At 58.5% G+C, this 8,801-nt stretch overlaps 1 protein-coding gene across 1 annotated transcript; it reads right to left on the reverse strand.

Annotated features, from left to right (window-relative positions):
- Positions 1 to 1,642: 1,642 nt before the first annotated feature.
- On the reverse strand, positions 1,643 to 6,737 carry LOC114002243 (class II histocompatibility antigen, B-L beta chain-like). The gene is made up of 5 exons (XM_039377916.1): positions 6,653 to 6,737; positions 3,053 to 3,322; positions 2,190 to 2,471; positions 1,785 to 1,891; positions 1,643 to 1,682 (listed from the first exon to the last, which is right to left on the reverse strand). Exons 1-5 carry the CDS (start codon positions 6,735 to 6,737, stop codon positions 1,674 to 1,676), a joined length of 753 nt encoding a protein of 250 aa, XP_039233850.1. The 3' UTR covers positions 1,643 to 1,673.
- Between the last annotated feature and the right edge of the window lie 2,064 nt (positions 6,738 to 8,801).

Below are 8,801 nucleotides of genomic sequence, written 5' to 3' on the forward strand. Positions count from 1 at the left end.
GGAGCAGCTCCTCTGCACAGCCCAGCAGGGCTGAGGGCACTGCCAGGGCAGCTCAGGGACACCAGCAGGGCACAGACAGAGCTTCAAGGGGCTCAGGGTTGGGAGGGTGACTGAGAGCTCCCTGCCGAAGGAATCTTGGCAGGGCTGCACACGGGCAGTCTGGGGCTGCAGGGCAGTGCAGGGGCAGCTCCTGGAGGCATCTCCTAAAGCTGGCCCAGCCCCAGCCGATGGGATGGGTGAGGAGGGGGCTGTTGGGGGGCACTTTGGCAGAGCTGTGAAGCCGGGGGTGCAACCAGGGGTGCCCAGGGCTGTGGGGCAGAGCAGGGTCCTGCAGCCCAGGGTGCTGTGCTGGGCAGGGACTCTGCTGCCTGCCAGGGGCAGCTCTCAGCCAGCCCGGGGAGCTGCTCCAGGGCTGGGGAAGAGGGGCTGTGGGCAAGGAGCAAACCCCAATTGACAGGGGAAGGCAGGGCAGGGCCCTTCTGCTGTCGAGACGGTGCAACACATGTCAGGAATGATCACAGCTCCAAATGACTGCTGGGGGTTTCTAAGAGGAATTTTCAGGAAATGCAGCAAGGCAGGGTGTATCGAGGAGGGGTTACTGTATCAGGGAAGTCCGATATATACAGACATGAAAAACGGACACCGTTGCTAGCTCAACAAAAAAACCCCAATATTTATTACAAAAGATGGCCAAAAAAAAAAATGAACAAACCCAAAAGGAGGAAGGAGGAGAGAAATAAGCCCCCAGTTCCCAGCTGTTGCCCATAAAGTTCTCTTACCGACCTAGCAGGCCTATAATTACCCAGAGCAGAAGCTGCATCCTCGGAGAGTCAGTAAGTTCACAAACTGGCAGGTGTCCCTGCCAAAGGCAACGTTGTCCTTGGTGTGAAGTTAGCTCTTCCCAAGAAAACACTATTCTACTTTTATACAATTAACTGAGTGACCACAGCCTCCCAGGTGTGGCCAGCACTGCCCAGCCCGAGGCCCTCAGTCCCACCCCTCTATTCTAATATTTTGGGATCTGGACATGCCCAAACCCTTCTGTTTTCACAATTTTGGGGTCCTGGGAGTACCTAAACTTCTCTTTTCCAGGATTTTTTTTGAATCTGGGAGAGCTCAAACCCCCCTGTTCGTAGGGGTTCAGGAGGCTGACATTTGTCCAAACCCCCTTTTCCTAGTATTTTGAGGGTCTGAGAGTGCCCAAACCCCACTGTTCCCAGGATTCTGATGGAGTCTGGGAGTGTCCAAACCTTCTTTTCCAATATTTTGTGCTCTGGGAGTGCCCCAAACCCCTGCCCCTCAGATTTTTAGGGTCTAGGAGAGCCCATACCCTTGTGTTACCAAGATTTTTGAGGTCCTAATGTTCCCAACCCCCCAGTTCCCTTGTTTTTCAGACACTGATGGTACCCAGACTCCTCTTTTCCAAGACTTGAGGAGCTGGAAGTGCCCAAACCCCCCTGTTCCTGGGATTTTCAGAGCCCCCTCAAAGCCTCAGATAACCAGGACTGCAGAGAACTAAGAAGCTTTACTGGGAACACTGGAAGCAGCCAGCTGGGGTGAGAATAAATGCAGGGAAGGGGGGACACATGACCCCCCCAAACTCAGTGTGGGGATGGACTGGGGGGTCCCAGCTGGACCCGAGGCCACGGGGAGGGGCTGCGGCCGCCGGCGGCTCAGGAGCTCTGTGGGGAGAGAAAAGGGGGTGAGAGCGGGGTGGGGGGAAGGGGGGGCACACAAGCTCTGGAAAACAGGGGGGAAGACAACCCCCGGGGACCTCCCTTTACCTTCTCCCGCAGGTAGAAGCCGAGCCCCAGCGCCAGGAAGACCAAGCCCAAGACGAAGCCCCCGACCCCCACCAGGATCTTGCTGCGGACGGTGTCCGGTGGCATCTCTGGGGAGAGCCGGGGGGGTCAGCACCTCCAAAACCTCCTCCCACACACCACCTGGGACCCCACAGAGCCCGGCCCGCTCTCCCCCAGCCCACCCAGGACTCCCTGAAACCTCCTGCCAGTCCCTTCCCAGCCTTTTGCGATCCCATCAAGCCCTTCCCAGCCCCTTTAGGACCCTCCAACCCCCCTCTTATCAGCCCCAGCACCCACCAAACTCCCTCCCAGGTGCTCCCAGTTCCTCCCTTTCTCCCCCGGCCCCCCTGCCAGTGTGCCCCCGGTGCTGGGGGGGCCGGGCCGTACCCCAGTGCCGGCTGAGGGGGTGCTCCAGGCTGACGTGCTCCACCTGGCAGCTGTAGGTGACCCCGCGCCGGGGGGGGATTTCCAGCAGCACCAGCACCTGGTAGCTCCAGTCCCCGTTGGGGACCACGTTGGTGGAAAACACGTCCTCCAGCACCTCCTGCCCATCCTGGAACCACCTCACCTGCACCGGTGCAGGGTAGAAATCCATCCCGGAGCAGAGCAGGCGGCCGGGGCCGGGCTGGGAGCTCGACAGCACCAGCGAGATGGACACGCTGGGGGGCACTGGGAGGGACAGGAGAGACACTGGGCTGAGCTGGGGGCACTGGGAGGGAGGGCAGAGGGCTTGGAGGGCGTTGGTAGGGATTTGGATGGCACTGGGAGGGACTGGGATGGTAGTGGGAGGGACTGGGAATAGAGCGGGGGAGAAGGGCATGGGCTGGGGGGCACTGGGGAGAGAGTTGGGAGATGTGGGAGTGAAGTGAGAACGACTTGGAATGGACTGAGAGTGTCTGGGAGTGGATTGAGAGGGACTGGGAATGTCTCGTCTGGACTGGGAAGGAAGCGATCGGGACTGGGAGGCTGAGTCGTGGTGAGGGAACTCTTCGTTTTGGGTCTGCCTGGCAACTGGAGCGTCATCAGAGAGACGCGCTGGGATTGGCTGAGGGGCGTGAGCTCGGTGGCCCCAGCGGGGTGGAGACGGGGGGGGGCACTGGGAGAGACTGGGATGGACTGGGATGGACTGGGAGGGGGCAAAATGCCACAGGACGGGCACAGGGAGTGCTGAGGGGTCTGGGGTGATTCTCAGGGAGAGTTTGAAGGGCTCTAGGCAGGGGCCGAGGGGACCCGCTCTGTCCAATGCTCACCTCTCCTCTCCACGCTGAACGAGCTGAACAGCTTGTAGTTGTGCCGGCAGTGCCTGTCCACCCTAGCCCGTATGTACTCCATCCATTCTTGGTTCCGGTTCCCGTACCTGTCCAGGATCTCCCCATACGGGGTGTCCCCCACAAAGACCCCCACATCGCTGTCAAAGTGCATGAACTGCTTCCGGTTGTAGACGAACCTCTGCACAAACCTCACCTGCTCGGTGCCGTTGATGAAGTAACACTCGCACTTTGCCATGTGCTGGAACACCCCTGGGTGTGCAGGACACAGGACAGGGGGTGCCCCGTCCCCACCCATCATCCCTCAGCCCCCCACAGCACGTTGGGAGCTCAGGGGGCCACCCCGAACCCTCCTTTCCCACCCCCCTCTGCCCCACGGACGCCCCAGCACCGGCTCTTGGCTGGGGGGGAACCCCCCCATCAGCCCCCGAGGATGGACAGGGGGATTGAGGGACCCACCTCCAGTGCGGATCCGACCCCCACAGAGCCCCAGGGAACCGATTCAGGGCTCAAGGGACACCCAGGGACCCCCATGGCATCCCTCTGTCTGCTCTCCCACACCCCCTTGCCCCCCTCTCCCACCCCTTTCCCACCGTCCCTCCAATCCCCAGACCCCACCCCCTCCCTCACTTTCGGGTTCCCATCCCTCTCCCACTCACTCTGGGCCTTCCAACCCCCCTCGCACTCACTTTTGGGGCTCCCACCCCCTCTTTTCTCCCCTCTTTCCCCCCCTTTCCCACCCCACCCCCCTGCCCGCCCCCCCCTGCTCACCCGACAGCTCCTCGCCCGCAGCCGGGGGGGCTCCCAGCACCACCAGCACCGCCAGCACGGCCCCAGCTCCCCGCACACGCTCCATGCCCAGCGCCGGACAGCTGCTGACAGCCCCAAACCAGCCGGGCGGCGCCGTTTTGGGGGGTTTGGGGCGCGCTGGGCTTGGCTGAGGGCGCAGTTGGGGCCCTTTTTTCGAGGCGTCTTCCCGGCGACTGATGAGTCATCAGCGCGGCGCGCTGGGATTGGGCGCGGGCGGCGTGGGCGCCTTGGGATTGGCTGAGGGCCGTTGGGGGCCCCCGCGGCAGCCCCGGGGCTGGGGGGTTCGGGGGGGTCCGTGGGCTGCGGGGGAGGGGGGAGCTCAGGGCCCACCAAAAATGCCCAACCAGGGCTCCCAAAGCTCAGGGCCCACCAAAAATGCCCAGCCAGGGCTCCCAAAGCTCAGGGCAACCCAAAAATGCCCAACCAGGGCTCCCAAAGCTCAGGGCAACCCAAAAATGCCCAGCCGGGGCTCCCGCAGCTCCAGTGAACCTCAAACAGAGGATCAAGTTGTCCCGAAGCTCAGAGTTGCCCCAAACAAGAGGGAGATGGGGGACTGGGGGTGCCCAATCCCCCTTTTTCCGGCATTTTTGGTAGTACCCAAACCCCTGTTTTCCACGACTTTTGGGGACCTGGGGGTTCTCTGCATTTTGGGGGGGGGGGGTCTGGTTGTGCCCAAATAGCCCTTTGAGTAAGATTTGGGGGCTCTGGGGGTGCTCAACACCTGCTGTTACCAGGTTCTTGTAGTATGGGGGTGCCCAAACCCACCTATTTGTCGGGTTTTGGGAAGCTGTCACTGCCCAACGCCCCCCTCCCCCCCATGTTCCCAGAAATTTTGGGATCTTGGTGTGCCCAAACCTCTGTTTTCCCACAATATTTGGGGTCTGTGTGTGCCAAATCCCCCCTGTTCCCTCAGGGGCTGGCAGTTCCCAACGCCACTTTTTCCAGAATTTTCCAAAGTCTGGGAGTGCCAAAAGCCCGGTTTTCCCTGATTTTGTGGGCCTGGACCTGCACAATGTGAGGATTTTGAGGGGTTGGGTGTGACTAAACATCCTTGTCCCAAAGATTTTGTGTCTCTGGACGTGCTCAAACCCCCCTGTTCCTGAGATTTTGGGTGTGTTGGGTGTGCACAAACCCCCCTGTTTCCAAGAGTTTGAAGAGGCTGGGAGCCTTTAAGTCCCTCTTTTCCAATATTTGGTGGTCTGGGAGTGCTCCAGCTCCCCTGTTCTTGGAATTTTAAGGGTCTAGGAGAGCCCATACAACGCATTCCCAAGATTTTTGGGGTCTGAATACTCTCAAACACCCTTTTCCTGGGTTTTTGGGAGGCTGACATTGCCCAAACCCCCGTTATCAGGATTTTAGAGCTCCTCACGTCCCCAAACCACCTTTCTCCAGGATTTTGTAGTTCTGGGAGTGCCCAAACCCCCTCGTTCCCAGGATTTTCAGAGCCCCCCCACTTCTCCCCAACAAACAGGACTGCAGAGCACTAAGAAGCTTTACTGGGAACACTGGGAACAGCTGGGTGGGGTGAGAACAAAAGCAGGGAAGGGGGGGACAGGCGGCCCCCCCAAATCAGCGCAGGGTTTGGGGGGTCCCGGCTGGGCCCGAGGCCACGGGGAGGGGCTGCGGCCGCCGGCGGCTCAGGAGCTCTGTGGGGAGAGAAAAGGGGGTGAGAGAAAAGGGGCTGGGGGGGCAGGGGGGCCCAGAGGCTGTGGGAGAGCAAGGGGGGGGACATGACCCCCATTTGGGGACCCCCCTTTACCTTCTCCCGCAGGTAGAAGCCGAGCCCCAGCGCCAGGAAGACCAAGCCCAAGACGAAGCCCCCGACCCCCACCAGGATCTTGCTGTGCACGGTGTCCGGTGGCATCTCTGGGGGGAGCCGGGGGGGTCAGCACCCCCAAAACCTCCTCCCACGCACCCCCCGGCACCCCACAGAGCCCGGCCCGCTCTCCCCCAGCCCACCCGGGGGTCCCTGAAACCTCCTGCCAGTCCCTTCCCAGCCCCCTTAAGGATCCCACCCAGACCCTCCCGCCCCCTTTAGGACCCTCCAACCCCTCTCCCAGCACCCCCAGCACCCCCCAGTCTCCCTCCCAGTTGCCCCCCAGATACTCACGATGGCTGTTGTAGTCTCTGGCCTGGATCTCCCCAAATGGGGTGTCCCCCACATAGACCCCCATATCGCTGTCAAAATGCAGGAGCTGCTCCCGGATGTAGAAGTGCCTCTCCAGGAACCTCACCCGCTCGGTGCCGTTGATGAAATGACACTCCTGTTTTCCCATCCACTGGAACACCCCTGTGTGTGCAGGACACGGGTCAGGGGGTGCCCCGTTCCCCCCATCATCCCCCAGCCCCCCACAGCTCAGGGGACCACCCCGGACCCCCCTTTCCCAACCCACTCCATCCCACAGATGCCCCAGCACCGGCTCTTGAGTGAGGGGAACCCCCTCATCAGTCCTCCGGGGATGGACAGCAGGGTTGGGGACCCCCACAATGCGGATACAACCCCCTCCAGAGCCCCAGGAACTGAACCCCCCACCAGGGCTCAAGTAACACCGAGGGACCCCCATGGCACCCCCCTGCCTGCTCTCCCACCACCCCTTTCCCCCCCTCCCTTTCCCACCGTCCCCCCAATTCCCAGAACCCCCCACCCTCACTTTGGGGCTCCAACCCCCTTTCCACTCAGTCCGGCACTTCCAAACCCCCTCGCACTCACTTCTGGGGCTCCCACACCCTCTTTTCTCCCCTCTTTCCCCCCCTTTCCCACCCCCCGCTCACCCGACAGCTCCTCGCCCGCAGCCGGGGGGGCTCCCAGCACCACCAGCACCACCAGCACGGCCCCAGCTCCCCGCACACGCTCCATGCCCAGCGCCGGACAGCTGCTGACAGCCCCAAACCAGCCGGGCGGCGCCGTTTTGGGGGGTTTGGGGCGCGCTGGGCTTGGCTGAGGGCGCAGTTGGGGCCCTTTTTTCGAGGCGTCTTCCCGGCGACTGATGAGTCATCAGCGCGGCGCGCTGGGATTGGGCGCGGGCGGCGTGGGCGCTTTGGGATTGGCTGAGGGCCGTTGGGGGCCCCCGCGGCAGCCCCGGGGCTGGGGGGTTCGGGGGGGCCCAGAATTTTGAGGGTCTGAGATGACTCATACCCCCCCATTCCCAAAGTTTTAATGTCTGGGAGTGCCCAAACCCCCCTCTTCCCAGCAGTTTTAGAGTCTGGGAATGACTAAGTCCTCTCTTTTCCAATACTTTGGAATATTCCTTGGGTCAGCTGGGATCAGCTGTCCCAGCTGTATTTCCTTCCAGCTTCCCTTGCCAGCAGAGTGGTACAAGGAGCAGAAAAGGCCTTTGCTCTGTGTAAGCACTGCTCAGCAATAAAAAAAAAATCACTCTCCTTATGTTCACATTCTGGTTTAAGAAAGAGAATCAGCACATTGATAGGAGAGGAATAATTTTTAATCTACCTCTTTATGGTGAGAAAGAGGAGGTTTAGTTGGAGGGTTTCCAGGACACTCATTGCTGTTTTACATGGGAGATACAGGAGGACATTCTCCCCTGCTTCTTCTAGTAGAGGTATTTCCAGTTTACACTGGAGCATGTGTTTTCGAACTTTTGAGCCTGATTCAATAGGAATGTGATAGCTTTGGTTAAAGAACTTACACCAGCCAGTAATAATGCAGCTGCCTGTTGGCCCCATGAACCCAATCCAACGTCATGACAGCACTTGGAGCTGTTCTGAAGTTTTTGAAAAATCCTAACTCTCTCCACCTCTGATGTTACAAGGGTGTAGCACCAGAGAGAGAAGGGTTCTCAGTTTCATCTAGATTTGTATTGACGTGATCTTGCCATTCCCTCAGACAATGAAATGTTTGTCTCTGGTAAAAAGCTAAGAGCAAGTAACTGGAGCTAACACGGACTTCTGGGACTAGACTCACTCTTGAGATTAAGAACTTTCCTAGCTGCTCACTGCTCCTCTCCTCAATCCTCTACAGCCCAGTGCCTCCCTTGGGAGGGACTCAGCTAAACACAAAGGCCTACTTAAAACTTGTTGAAACTCTAGTGCCTTGGGATATATGCATTCAGCATCTTAGAAAGAAACTTCATTGTCTTGAGAAGAGGGAAGCAAGGGATGTGAGCAAGGCCACAGGGGAAAAACTGGAGAAACTGAAAGACAGAGGCAAATTCAAGCCATTTTTAATCTCAACAACTGAACACTGACATGCTACAATTAGTTACTGATCTATCCCAATTAGAGGTCAAAATAGTCTGCTTATTAGCACAACAATAATTGTCTTGTTTCAGAGCATATTTGCTGTAAGACCTGTTATTTCCAGGGCTGACTCACATGTCTCTCTGATGACAGAGAAAGACAGTTCTGCGAGGACTTCGGCAAATAGGCTGTCAGAAAGGCATTTGCAAAGGAGGGTCTTCAAGGTCATACAATCACAGAATATCCTGAGTTTGAAGTCATTCACAAGGATCGTCGAGTACAACTCCTGACCCTGCACAGGATAACCTCAAGAATCATACCATGTGTCTGAGTGTTGTTCAAACAACTCTTGAGCTCAGACAGCCTTGGTGCTTTGACCACTGCCCTGGGGAGCATGTTCCAGTGCTCGACCACCCTCTGGACGAAGAATCTTTTTTTAATATCCAACCTAAACCTCCCCTGACGCAGCTTCACGCCATTCCCTCGGTTCTGTCACTGGTCACCAGAGAGAAGAATTTAGTGCTGCTCCTCCAGTGCCCCTCACGAAGAAGCTGCAGACCACAATGAGGTCTTCCCTGAGTTTCTTCCAGGCTGAAAAGACCAAGTGACCTCAGTCATTCCTCATATGGATTCCCCTCTACGTGTGTCACCATTCTCATGTCCCTCCTTTGCCGTGTCTCCAATAGCTTTAGATCCTTCTTATATTGTGGCACCCAAAACTGCT

The sequence above is a fragment of the Pipra filicauda genome, unplaced genomic scaffold (assembly GCF_003945595.2).
Source record: "Pipra filicauda isolate LSUMZ 115617 unplaced genomic scaffold, ASM394559v2 scaffold971_size43328_pilon, whole genome shotgun sequence".
NCBI classification, from domain to species: Eukaryota; Metazoa; Chordata; class Aves; order Passeriformes; family Pipridae; genus Pipra; species Pipra filicauda.

Bases quoted from the DNA above. Each gene is read 5' to 3' on its own strand.
- LOC114002243 (XM_039377916.1), bottom strand. From the start codon at position 6,737: ATGGAGCGTGTGCGGGGAGCTGGGGCCGTGCTGGTGGTGCTGGTGGTG. The intron at 3,323-6,652 runs GTGAGCGGGGGG...CTGCACACCCAG, and splicing joins TGCGGGCGAGGAGCTGTCGG to GGGTGTTCCAGCACATGGCA. The intron at 2,472-3,052 runs GTGAGCATTGGA...TGTCCCTCCCAG, and splicing joins GTTCAGCGTGGAGAGGAGAG to TGCCCCCCAGCGTGTCCATC.